This window comes from Mirounga angustirostris, unplaced genomic scaffold, assembly GCF_029215605.1.
Source record: "Mirounga angustirostris isolate CCGP_5_RB_7025 unplaced genomic scaffold, mMirAng1.0.hap1 SCAF_4, whole genome shotgun sequence".
NCBI lineage: Eukaryota > Metazoa > Chordata > Mammalia > Carnivora > Phocidae > Mirounga > Mirounga angustirostris.
In genome coordinates, this window is record NW_026991712.1 from 165693594 (window position 1) to 165707309 (window position 13716).

At 38.3% G+C, this 13716-nt stretch overlaps 1 protein-coding gene across 4 annotated transcripts in view; it reads right to left on the minus strand.

Moving 5' to 3' along the window:
• Positions 1-1733: 1733 nt before the first annotated feature.
• The window catches only part of ZBTB8A (zinc finger and BTB domain containing 8A), a 61401-nt gene continuing 49418 nt past the window's right edge, over positions 1734-13716 (minus strand). For all 4 annotated transcript variants that reach the window (XM_064589535.1, XM_045898188.3, XM_045898187.3 and 1 more), the window contains 2 exons: positions 10703-10872; positions 1734-5723 (listed from right to left, as the gene is read on the minus strand). In XM_064589535.1, coding sequence (XP_064445605.1) covers positions 5391-5723; positions 10703-10872 — 503 coding nt within the window. In that variant the 3' untranslated portion in view covers positions 1734-5390. The remainder of the gene's footprint in view (positions 5724-10702; positions 10873-13716) is intronic.

A 13716-nucleotide genomic window follows, 5' to 3' on the forward strand; every position in this document is an offset into this window, starting at 1 on the left:
TTTCAGGATATAGTATTTCAGCCACCTATTCCTAATGCAGGTCTTATCAATCTGAAGTTCTGTGTGAATTCCCAGGATGCAAGACCCATAATCAGTGCATCCCAAAGTAAAAATGGACTAGTTTAAGACTACCCAATAATTTAGTGTCATTATTTATCCTAATAAAAAATTTAAATAAGGGAACATATACAGTATCTTGACATTTCACAAAAATAAGTATGTTCCTAAGGTTGAGAACCAGTAAACTGGAAGGTCAAACGGTCTGAATGCCCCTCATAGCATCTGTATGAGGACAGAGGGAAACCTTGAAGAGGGGACCTGTTTTGCACAAAAGACCCTGGGAAGGTTTTTCCAGGCCCCATCTGCCGAAGATTGTGATTTGCCTAGGCATCTGTATTTTTATTTTCTATTTCTTAAAGATTTTATTGATTTGAGAGAGAGACAGAGACAGAGCATGGCATGAGGAGGGGGGAGGGGCAGAGGGAGAAGGAGAAGCAGAGAAGGGAGTCTGCCGAGGAGGGACTCGTTTCAGGAGCTAGCTGCCCAACCAACTGAGCCACCCAGGCGCCCCAAGGCATCTGTATTTTTTTTTTTTTAAAGATTTTATTTATTTATTTGACAGAGAGACACACAGAGAGAGGGAACACAAGCAGGGGGAGTGGGAGAGGGAGAAGCAGACTTCCCGCTGAGCAGGGAGCCTGATGCGGGGCTCGATTCCAGGACCCCGGGATCATGACCGGAGCCGAAGGCAGACGCTTAACGACTGAGCCACCCAGGCGTCCCGGCATCTGTATTTTTAAAAGCTCCACAAGTGATTCTAATGCGCAGCCAAGGCCAAGAACTATGGTCTAGGCAGAAATGTTCCATTTTCCTCTGAATAAAAATAAGTTACTCTTTAATAAAGAAACTAAACAGTTGTAAATAATATCAACAAGGAATTAAAAGATTTTCCCAGTGGGAAAATCAAGAAACTATATAAGGAATTCACGTATCTAGAAATCAGAAAGAGCAAAGCAAAGTATAATAAATTCTTAGATGTATTTTATGTTGTATTCCATTTAATAATGTTTGTAAATAATCTAATCAAGACCAAAGGTAGAGGTGACTGGCATTACGTTGGTCACTGGTTTCCAATCTAAAGGTGGTAAGTTTCCAATGGCTTTTGAAACGGGTGTGAAAAAAAAAAAAACAACAACAAAAGATGGAGAAAGGTGTTTATCATGCTATTTCAGTACATAAAAGCCTTGAAAAGTTAAGAGGCCCTTGGCTTCTCTGGTGTGTGGCTTATTGTTTATTAACATATTTGACCTATTGTTGGCATTGAATACAAATTCTGTAGGGAAAAGACTAACATGTTCGAAGATGAAATTTATAGGTCCTCTGTGGATTTCATTTTTCTGGTCTATTCATGGCTCCATTAGCATGAATAGTTAAGAAACTCCTATATCAAAATAAAACATCAATTATACTTCACAATATATAAAGCCACTGGCTAAATAGTGCTGTTTCTGTGATAACCTGTATTTTACCATTAAAACTCTTATAACTAAAGTCACATCCTTTACATAATATTTATTCTGTATAGGATTTATCCACATACAATGACGTCAACTTTAAGACAATTGACTATTATTTGTATAAAGGCATCTTATAAAATAGGGTAATACACAACACGCCTCAGTGAATTAAGCTGATATTCTAGGGTTCAGAAAATCTGATCATTCTAATTCCTGTTTTTGCCATTGTTTCACTGGGTTGCCTCAGGGAGGTTGCTTTACTGTTCTGTGCCTCAATTTCTTTACCTTTCATGTGAGATAACTGTCCTATTTCATAGATATGTAAAGAATAACATAAAAATTATTAAATACTTTGCAAATATAAAATGCTATATAAATGATAAATAGTAATACTGATCCACTCTAATATAAAATAACATTTATAATCTAAAGTTTGGTCCTCCAGTACCTATCATCACCCCTCCCAGTTAAATACATCTTACACTATATTGCTTTTAGTGATTTTCCATAGTATTAAATTTCCACAGTATTAATTAATTTAGGATATATATATATATACACACACACACATATATATCCAATATGAGTGGAAATTTCAATGTATCTTAACATGACTTTGCAAAATAATGAATTCAGTTCTGAGCTCTTAAGTAATTGACACACCAAACTTTCTTCACCCATTAAGCAGTAACTTCATAGCATAAGAGCAGTTACTATGTTTGTTTTGATTCTATTACTCAAAAATACACTGTTGAAAAATGTTTTTCAGAAGTCTTGAGACATGATAACTATAGACGGAACATTCTATAGACTAAGGATGTGATCTGCTGCTCTAGAAGACCCTCTGATTACCAGCTTGTAAGCACAGTGAGTAATAGAGGTAATGAAGTGAGACCCCAATGCTCAAAGGGAATTCAAAAACCTCTCCTGTTCCAAGGTTTTCAGTGCTGCCCTCCCGAGTTCTGCAGAGGTGTCTGGTGAAAGCTAGTAGGAGGCTATAACAAGAGCAGCTCTGATTTTAGAGTTTCTCCCTTAAATGGTGAGATTCTCTATGAAAGGGTTTGAAGAAAGGGCTTCTTGGGTGGAAAAAAAAAATCTCTTAAACCACTGATCCAGGCCATTTTGCTTCCTCCAGCCACTAGGCATGACTGCAATGTTGCTTTATTTTGCAAAACTTCTTCCCATCACCACACACTCTTGAGGACCAGAGTTAGAAGGGCGTTCAGAAGCTGATCAACAGCATTACTGTAAGAGCAAACTTTGTTCTAACCAACTCCCACTGTTTTGCTAATATTAAAAAAAAAAATCCTTGGCATAAATAAAGCTTATATTAACAGATTATACCCCTATATAACATTTTCCCACATTTAAAAGCCAAAGAATTTTGTTTTCTCAGAAACCATTGATTTGACAGTCTCACCCTAGGAAAGAATCGGTCTCTAGTCTTAGATACATATGATATGATAACTGGAGTTATTATTTACAACTTACAAACGTCACAGATGTTCTTCTTTTATGATACTAAAATGGTAGAACAGATACACTGTCTAGTTTGACGAACTTGATGGCGGTTTTGTGGCGAGAGCTTGATGCTTGTTATAAACAATGAGAAAGCATTATTTCAGATAAGGCTGTCTAGGTGCTGGTGGCAGGGTGTTCCGTGGACTTTGCTGACGTTCATGCTGATGTTTGCATGCAGAAGCGTTAAGAGAACAGTTAGATCACAGACTAAAGTGCGTTAGAGCATACACATGCACTACTTCATTCTCATGAGTAAAGCTCCAATCACTCATTTTTCCTATTGGCTCCAAGGACTAAAAATCAGATAATAATCTTAAAAGATGTTACCATCTGGTGAGACTAAAGAATGACAAAGTGTTCCCTCCCTCCTTTGGATACAACTTAATTGTTAAGACTCCTGATTCAGGAACAGTCATGCTGGGAGAACAGTGAACTCGGTGCGTGCCATCCAGTCTTGAAGCTACTGGAAATTTACCATCAGGGGAATCTTGGCAAGGTCTCAGCATTAAGTACCATAAAACAAAAACAAATGGTTGTTCATTCTATTTGTAAAAAATGTTTTAGAAATTAACCATTTCAGCCCTCCAGTTGGTATCAAGGACAATCAGGAATTAAAGAATAAGAGAAAAAATAAAATGAAAAGTATCATCTTGAGGGATGTCATGACATTTAGAAATACAGTATAATACATGGAGCCTCTATCAAAATTAAATTATATCAAGCTTAACTGTAATAATTTGAAGCAATCTTCAGTAAGGTCGGTTCTTCTGGGATTCGGATTTTATCTTCAGAACTAAAATAATGCTCCTCTGATTGAACTTTACTTTTAGAATGTTTCATAATTCATATAGGGGAGGAGTTTATTTTATTAAAAAAAATTTTTTTTTAAGTAACCTCTACACCCAACTTGGGCTCAAACTTACAACCCCCAACTTGGGCTCAAACTTACAACTCCCAAGATCAAGAGTCGCAGTCAGGCACCCCTTACAGGGGAGGAGTTTAAACACATCTTTATATCCTAGGAGAAAAGTTTGTTTTGAAAAATGATATAAACAAGATAAGAAAAATGCTTAAAGCATGTAGGAAATAACTTGTTCAAAGAGTGTTATACATAACATTTACATATAAATAACCTGACATTAAAAACAGTCAGTAGACACTGGAGGGACATCACTGAGCACTCTTGGGTAACTCTAGTCCAAGTTATTATGTGTTGTTGAAGCTTATTAAGTTCTCCTTTTATACTTTCTAATTTGAATAGGCTTTTTTTCTAATTACTGCAGATTGGTGAGGTTTGACTTCAATTCTTTGCCATTTCAGGAGACAATACGGGGACAGTTGAAAGAGGGCTGTTTAAAATCAAGACCTGTCCATCACCAGTCCCGCCACTTAAGCTTTCTGATTAATTTCCTCACTTGTAAATTAGAGACAATAATATCTACCTTGCTGACTAAGTGAGAAAATGTGTGAGAGAGCACTTTAGAAATAATATAGCAGAACAATAAATGTTAGAAATTACTCTTGAGAACTGGTAACCTCCAATTTTCTTGTTCATCATTTTTTGGTTCTTTGTTTTCCTTTAGAGAGGAAGAGAATTATATTGACAGATCTTCACAAACTACCTTGACTTTTAGGCAGTATTTGTTTCCTGCTTTAGAAGATGATGTCTGTATGTAATCTCTGGTCTGCCTCTATTTTAGGTTTTGTTTTGTTTTGTTTTAAACAATACTGACTACATAAGAGTCATCTTTACCTTAATGACAAAAAATTCAAATATGAACAGTTTCACACATTTTAGATTTGTCTGCCATAATCCTAAAACAATATCTAGGATATTGGGATACTGAAAGGTTGTTTTAGATCTGAAATTGATAGAAAGACTTATAATTCAGTCAGATAAGGGTGCCAGACCCTTAAATGTGCTCTTACCTGGTTCCTTGTGAAAATTCAATATTCGTAGTTTGTGTTTTTGAAACACCTTGAAATTATCTTACTATAAAGTCTGGTTGTGGTAAATTTATTTAAAATATTTTCTTTGAGAAAAGTTTGCTAAGTAGATCTTTCAATATTAAAAGAAAAAAGGTATCTCTGTAATAAAAGGAAGAGGATTAATTGTTCATCCATCATGCCAACTCAAGCTAGGTCTTTCTTTCCAGTGCAGCAACGTATTTTAGGGCAACAAAGTTCAGAATGGATACCATGACCTGTTCGGAAAGCATGCAAGTTATATTAGGTCATCACTTTTAAGTCAGTCTGATACCTTTGTGAGCCAGACTCTGACCATGGAAAGAGAGAGATACAGGAAGTCAGCGTAAGTTGCAGACATGCCAGCTCTGTTGGTTCACATGTTAGCTACCTAATGTTGGGCTTTATCTCCTTCTCTTCTTCTTCTTCACTATCATCAACCTGTTGTATGACCAGATCAGCAGACCCATCCTCTACAATCTCCACGTATGATCTATTCTCATCTTCACTCAAGTGCCATCTGGAATCTTTATCTCCATCTGATGGGGACATAAGATGCTGTTCAGCTTCCAAATCAATGGGGAGGCTGTCTATGCCCACTTCAGCGAGGCACTCATTACAGAGTCTGTAGCGCCTGGTTCCTTCCTGGACCACTTGCCCTGTTAGATCAGTCACGTGGCGTTTGCATTTTCTGCAGATTAATTTGCATGCCTGGTGAATCTGTATAGAGATTGAAATAGTGATAAAAAAGGATTTTTCAAAAGCAGCACAGTTGGATATCTAGGTACCAGTTCATAAACTTAAGATGTCCAAAGCCAAGCACTAATATTAAATTAACATCTAATTATCAGAAAAAGATCACAGGTTTTGGTGATAAATTGACATCACAAATAAACACCACCTTTCTCTAAATGATGGCTATACCGTTTTTATGATTAATAACACATTCTTAATAATTTCACACATCCCTTAATCCAACAGTATTTTGATATCTGAGGTGACAAGGGACACCTTCCCAGAATAATAATCATTGCAAACACTAAATATATCACTATTCTAAGGACTTTTTATACCTTAATTCTGGCAAGGGAGAAACCTCATTTCATGTGTTAATTTACTGTTATCAGCTAGAGAAAAATATATTGTCCCAAATTTAAATTTATCAAAACATATTTTTGGATAGAAGGATTATTTGCCACTTCTATTAATGAAAGATCCTGCAGAAAGAGGACTAGACTAGGAACAGGAAGGCTTGGGTTCTAGCCCTGTTTTGTCATTTACTAGCCATGTACCTTGAAACAAGTAATTGAAAACAATATAAACCTGCTTCCAGGGTGATAGGCAAAGTATTTAACAACTCATAAGGTATATAGGCACCACCCAAACAGAATGGAAGCCTGACAATCAAAATGAACACTGGTCCTAACAACGCCCGTGGTGGTTCTGCTATATATCAGCCTATAATTATCTCTGCCTGCTTCCATCTTACTAATGAGAATACAATTCAGGTTGTGAGGACCAAATGAGTTAATATGTGTGAAGTGCTTTAGGAAAAAATTGTAACTGATAAATAATTACATAATTATAGTTACTAATAAACAACTTTAACAGCTGTCAGAGCAGATTATGGGTTCTACTCTAAAAACCATTACAATTTTATAATGTTGAATTAATATTTATGGCATATTCATTTAGAACAATATGGAAGTAGGCCACCAAACACAAATAGCAAAAAAAAATAAAAATAAAAAAACAACCAAGGAAACTAATGCAGTCTGGTAAAATATCTAAAAGAAAATGTATGGGACTACAACTCAGTATAGTTATTATTTTCTGCTGAACCGTTGACATATTAATCAGTAAATATTGAAAGTACACAATTTTAGTGTACCCTTATTGCTGCCGAGATAGAAATGTTATGGGTATCATATGTGGTATTGTTTTTGTTAGAAAGTTCTGGCACAGATTTGTGTTTATCCCCCAGCCCCTCGATTCCAATACAGTTACTAAGTCAAAGAAATTAAGTGAAACACTATAATGTTAAAATTGAAAATATCATCACAAACTCATTATTTAAAAAACACATATCTTCTAGCTCTGTCCACTGAAATAATGTAAGAGGAATGACCCCCTAGTAAAAGGGAACACCCCAGGTAACCAAAGTTTGGTTTCTAATTTTTTTTTTTTTAAGATTTTATTTATTTATTCTACAGAGAGAGAGACAGCAAGAGCAGGAACACAAGCAGAGGCAGAGAGAGAGGGACAAGCGGGCTCCCTGCTGAACAGAGAGCCTGATGTGGGGCTCGATCCCAGGACCCTGGGATCATGACCTGAGCTGAAGGCAGCCGCTTAACCGACTGAGCCACCCAGGCGCCCCAGTTTGGTTTCTAATTTTACTCCCCATTAAAAGGAACCAAATGTCCTTTTTTTTTTTTTTTAAAGATTTTATTTATTTATTTGAGACAGAGAGAATGAGAGACAGAGAGCATGAGAGGGAGGAGGGTCAGAGGGAGAAGCAGACTCCCTGCCAAGCAGGGAGCCCAATGCGGGACTCGATCCCGGGACTCCAGGATCATGACCTGAGCCACCCAGGCGCCCCCCAAATGTCCTTTAAGAAATGGCTGATTCCAGGTTTGTGACAGGGAAAATACAAGGTGAGCCTAGGGAAATTTGAGGGCCAGAGAATGAGGCCACCTTGAATATGTAATGGAGTTATGACAAAGGGACACAAGAACCAGCTTCAAGTTGTCCTCACTGGACAAAACTAAAAATCTGAGTATCAGAAAGAATAATAATTGTTGTAGATCCAAACACAATGAACCAATGAAAATTCATGAGACTATATGCTATTTTAAAAAAAACAAAGCCAGAAAAAATTCATATTACCATTTGAAACGGCTATTTTTTTTTTTTAAGATTTTATTTATTTTTTAGAGAGCGAGCGAGAGGGAAACAGCATGAGAAGGGAGAGGGTCAGAGGGAGAAGCAGGCTCCCCGCTGAGCTGGGAGCCCGATGTGGGACTCGATCCCAGGACCCTGGGATCATGACCTGAGCCGAAGGCAGATGCTTAACCATCTGAGCCACCCAGGCGCCCTGAAACTGCTATTAAATCAACTCTTTACTTTGAAAATTGATAATTAAAGGGAAACAATTAAATATTTATCCTGTTTCTCCTGTAGTAACTGTATTTCAAAGTAATAGTGACTGAATAGTTCCAGGTGATAGAGGAAAGTTTTACTTTATAGAATTCTAGCTAATAATGTAAAAGAAATGATAAAATTAGTAAATCATTCTATAACCCAAGTAAAATTAATAATCTGGACAGAGTTTATCAACTGATATTAATACCATTAAATGAACGGTTGATGGGGAAATGGATAGTAGCATAATGCCAACATAGCTCCACACAGATTCCTTTCTAATCACAAGGTGGCACCTTTAACTGAACAATGGCGGGATCACAGTATCATTACCCTAACTTAGTGACCAATCTTAACAATATGAATGATGGGTCCAACAGATATTATGTGTCTCCTAATGTGAAACATTATGAGATAAATAATTTCATCCTTGATGTGTTCTATAGCTGAAAGTATTTACCTCGAATCCATTAAGCCTTTATTTATTTTTAAAGATTTTATTTATTTATTTGAGAGAGAAAGAGAGTGTGTGTGAGCAGGGGGATGGGCAAAAGGAGAGGGAGAAGCAGACTCTCCACTGAGCAGGGAGCCCATCGAGGGGCTTGACGCAGGGCTCGATCCCAGCAGGACCCTGAGATCATGACCTGAGCTGAAGGCAGACACTTAACCGACTGAGCCACCAAGGCGCCCTTCCATTAATCCTTTAGATAAAACATCTAGTTTATAGAAATTGCAAGGGGACAGAGGAACAAGCTAAATGACACCAGTGAAAGCAAGCAGAGAAATCGAGAGGTAGGTTATTTTGTAAAATAATTATCTTGATATCTTCAGTAAGTCAGTGTTATGGAAATGAAAAGGGGGGCAGGGAGGACTATGCTCTCTTAAAAACATATTTAAGGGACTTAAGGAGATGTAATACAGGATCCTGCATTGGATACTGGTTTGGACAAAAAGCTATAAAAGGTATTGGGGGATTACAGGGAAATTTGAAATTGAACTGGATGTTAGATAAAATTTTATTGAGATGGAAAGGTAGAGATTGTTCACTAATGATAGCAGGCACAAACAGTACGATCTAATTTGGTTAAAAAAAACCCTACATATGCATGTGATAAAGTCTTTTTTTTTTTTTTTAAGATTTTATTTATTTATTTGACAGAGAGAGACATAGCGAGAGAGGGAACACAAGCAGGGGGAGTGGGTGAGGGAGAAGCAGGCTTCCTGCTGAGCAGGGAGCCCGATGTGGGGCTCGATCCCAGGACCCTGGGATCATGACCTAAGCTGAAGGCAGACGCTCAATGACTGAGCCACCCAGGTGCCCCGCATGTGATAAAGTCTTAAGAATGGTAGTATCTGAGAATGCCTGGGTGGCTCAGTTGGTTAAGTGTCTGCCTTCGCTTGGGTCATGATCCCAGGGTCCTGGGACCAAATCCCACATCAGGCTCCTTGCTCAGCAGGGAGCCTGCTTCTCCCTCTCCCACTCCCCCTGCTTGTGCTCTCTCTCTCTCTCTCTCTTTCTGACAAATAAATAAATAAAATCTTTAAAAAAAAAAAAGAATGGTAGTATCTGGGTGGTGAAAATAAAGTATTTTTATTTTCTTATTTTTACCTTTTATAATGCATATTCATTGCTTTTGTAATAATAAAAGGTTCTTTTTAATTACAAAACAGAAACAAAAACCTAGCTTCACAAGGATAATGAAGGCAGAGATTCCTGGCACTGAGAACACCTACAGGACACCTCGCACTGAGAAAAGGGGCGGGCACATAGGTGCTCAGTATGTATTTGCTAACTAAGTATAGAGCAATGCATGGAGAAATCCCCTTCAGTAAGCCACTGCCCTTTAAAGTGAAAAGGGGCTGATATAAATGGAATAGAAGTATTGAGTAATAGAACACAGATTTTGGAAAACATTCTTGCCTCAAGACGAACAGCAGAGTAATTCGAACGTCCCTACCTCAGCCACCCGCCAGAGCACCGAGGAGCAAATTCCCTGAGATCTTCCTGACCGCTGATGGTCCCGTCCCTGACTGGAAGAGGCTCTACTGCCCACCTTGCTCCCTTCCTTGAGGAGACTATAGATAAAGACTAGAAAGGGGGTACAGGGGCCAGAGGCCGGACAGCAGAAACCAGACCGAGATCCCACCAGAGAAGCATTCAAGAATCACTAGTAGATGCGGAGCATCTGCAGTGGTGATTCTGACCTGGAGGTTCAGATGTCTTTAGTTTCCCTTGTCTTTGGCTCTTGACAAGACCAGTACATAAAAACGTATTCGATTTTAAATGAACTAAAATGCATATTCCAAAGATAGAAAAATAATTTAAAAAATAAAATGGATATTCAAAAGAGTACCTCCTACGTAAAGGTCTCAAGGGTGAATAAAAATATATCTATATTAAATTCTGCATTATGTGCAAAGTAAAAGCATTAAGCCGGAAAAATTTCTAATATAGCCGAGTTGTTTGAAAAGATTTCCCTCAGTAAAGTAGATTATCTGACAGCAGATAAACCCACACATTTCCTAAGAAGGAAAATGATGAAAAATCAGGTACGTACTGTTCGGAAATGGCTACTGAGGTGGTCCAGCCTGCTAAATCTTTTCCCACAGGCTTGACAGGGATAGGGCCTTTCTCCCGTGTGGCAGCGAAGGTGACGCTTCAGGTCCGCCTTCCGCTTCACCACGTGTGTGCAGTATGGGCACTTGAACCGCATCCGGGGCAGATCATCTGTCAGGAGACAGTTTGATTAAATCACTGGAAAGTTCATCACAACAATTCTAATAACATGAGGAATCCCAAAGGAGTTGGTGAGTCCAATCTTGGGAAGGCAGGAGAAAAGAAGGAAGAAAGGTTATTAAGACTCAATTGTCCATGCAATCCAGAGTCCGGAACTGTAACGGCAGCACTTGGGAGATTTATAAAGTTGGGGTAAATTTAGACTCTCGCGCTTATCTTCTCATTCAGTGTTGTAGAGTTACTGGATTTGAAATGTAAAAAGGTAGTGCTGGATTTTAAAATTGGAGATACAAAAAAAAAAAAAGACAAAAACAAAAACAAAAGAACTGGAGGTACAACCCAAAAGTATTTCATATTACAGCTTTTAGTAATGTGTTTTATTTACATATTTCTTTAAAGATTTTATTTATTTATTTGACAGAGAGAGACAGAGCGAGAGAGGGAACACAAGCAGGGGGAGTGGGAGAGGGAGAAGCAGGCTTCCCACCGAGCAGGGAGCCCGACGCGGGGCTCGATCCCAGGACCCTGGGATCATGACCTGAGCCGAAGGCAGACGCTTAACGACTGAGCCACCCATGTGCCCCTTATTTACATATTTTTATCCCCTTGCCTCTACTTTTTCGTACACTTGTAATACTTTTAAAGGTGAAAAAATGTCAAGGATATTTAATTTTTTATTTTAAAACTCATGTATTCAAGGGGCGCCTGGCTGGCTCAGTCATTAGAGCATGTGACTCTTGATCTCTGGGTTGTGGATTTGAGCCATATGTTGGGTGTAGAGGCTAGTAAAAAAATATATAAACTTTAAAAAATAAATAAAACACGGGGCGCCTGGGTGGCTCAATCGGTTAGGCGTCTGCCTTCTCCTCAGGTCAAGATCCCAGGGTCCTGGGATCGAGTCCTGCTCAGCGGAGAGCCTGCTTCTCCCTCTGCCTGCCTCTCTGCCTACTAGTGCCTCTATCTCTCTGTCAAATAAATAAATAAAAAATCTTAAAAAACATAAAAAATAGACAAAATAAAACTCATGTACTCAAGATGTTAGTTACGACTGGAGGCAAACGTCATCAATTAAATAGCCATTAAACTCAGCTGTTCATTATTGAAGTTAGGTTTGCATAACCTAGAATTATCAAAGTACAGAGCCCAAAGAGAGAAAAGATCACTCTTTTGAAGTTTTAAAATGCAACAAAGATTTCTCATTTTTGTTCTGTTGTTTCTGTATGTCTTGGTCAATGATCAGAGCTCAGCAGGACTTTCAGTAAGCTCTGTAATAGGATACAATTTCATGTATTTTCAGGTTAGTACTACAGGAAAATGCAATTAGTAAAGATCTAGCTGGTTGCTTCTTATTTTAAAGTATGTTATCTACAACCAAATTATTTTTAAAAATTTATGTGACGGGGTGCCTGGCTGGCTCAGTCGTTAAGCGTCTGCCTTCGGCTCAGGTCATGATCCCAGGGTCCTGGGATCGAGCCCCACATCGGGCTCCCTGCTCAGCGGGAGGCCTGCTTCTACCTTTCCCACTCCCCCTGCTTGTGTTCCCTCTCTCGCTGTCTCTCTGTCAAATAAATAAATAAAATCTTTAAAAAACAAAAAAAAGGAACTGTTAATTTTGTTTAGGTACAATTATGGTATTGTAGTGGTTTCGTTTTTTTTTTTTTAAGACAACTTAATTTTTATTTTTTTAAGTAGGCTACATGCCCAACATTGGGCTTGAACTCACAACCCTGAGATCAAGAGTCGCATGTCCTGGTTTTGTTTTGGTATTTTCTTAGGGGAGTGGAAGGGTAGAGGGAGACAGAGGGAGAGAATCTTAAGCAGGCTCCATACCTAGCATGGAGTCGGAGGTGGGGTTCGATCTCACAACCCTGAGATAATGACCTGGGCTGAAATCAAGAGTCGGATGCTTAACTGGCTGAGCCTCCCCCCTTTTTTAAGACTACATTTTAGGGACACATTCTGAAATACTTACAGATGAAAACTTATGATGTCTGCTATTTGCTTAAAAATAATAAAGGGAGGCGTGCGGAGTTAACGATACAGATGAAACAATATTGGCGGTGAATAGGAAGTTGTCCAAACTGGGTAAGGCGTACATGGAGGTGAATTATACTATTCTCTTTCCTTTTGTGTATGTTTGAAATTTTCCTAAAATAAAAACAATTTTAAATATATAATCTGAATCTTGTACTCTGTAGGAGTTTCATCTTATAATTTCCCTTTAAATTCACATGTAAACTATTAAGCAAGTTTGCTACCTGATTAATTGGGGCAGAACTATATGACATGCATTTTTTTTTTTTTTAAGATTTTTAAAAATTTATTTACTTAGAGAGAGAGAGAGCGTGAGTGGGGGGGGCAGAGGGAGAGAGAATCTCAAGCAGACTCCATACTGAGCTCGGAGTCTGATGTAGGGCTCGATCCCACAACTGTGGATCACTACCTGAGCCAAAACTGAGTCAGCTGCTTAACGGACTGAGCCACCCAGGCACTCCTGTATGACATGCAATTCTAATTCCTGTTCTCTACTCCAGTCTTATGGAGCTGAGGGGTGGATTACTGAAACCAATAACCTACATAATCTTTCTGCATTTTACTACTATCATAAAAATGAGATGTTTCCAGCTGTTGTTGCACACACAGGATTACAGTGTCAATGTTATGGGTTGTGTGTGGTTTTTAAATTATGTCTTTATATCTCAATAAAATCAGATGTAGTCCAATGTCTTTAAGTCTTGGGTCTGTGAACTTTTGTAAATATGCATGGTTGCTCTGTTTAACTTTTCTGTATAAAAATACTCCTCCTAAAAAAAAAAATACTCCTCCTGAGTGAAT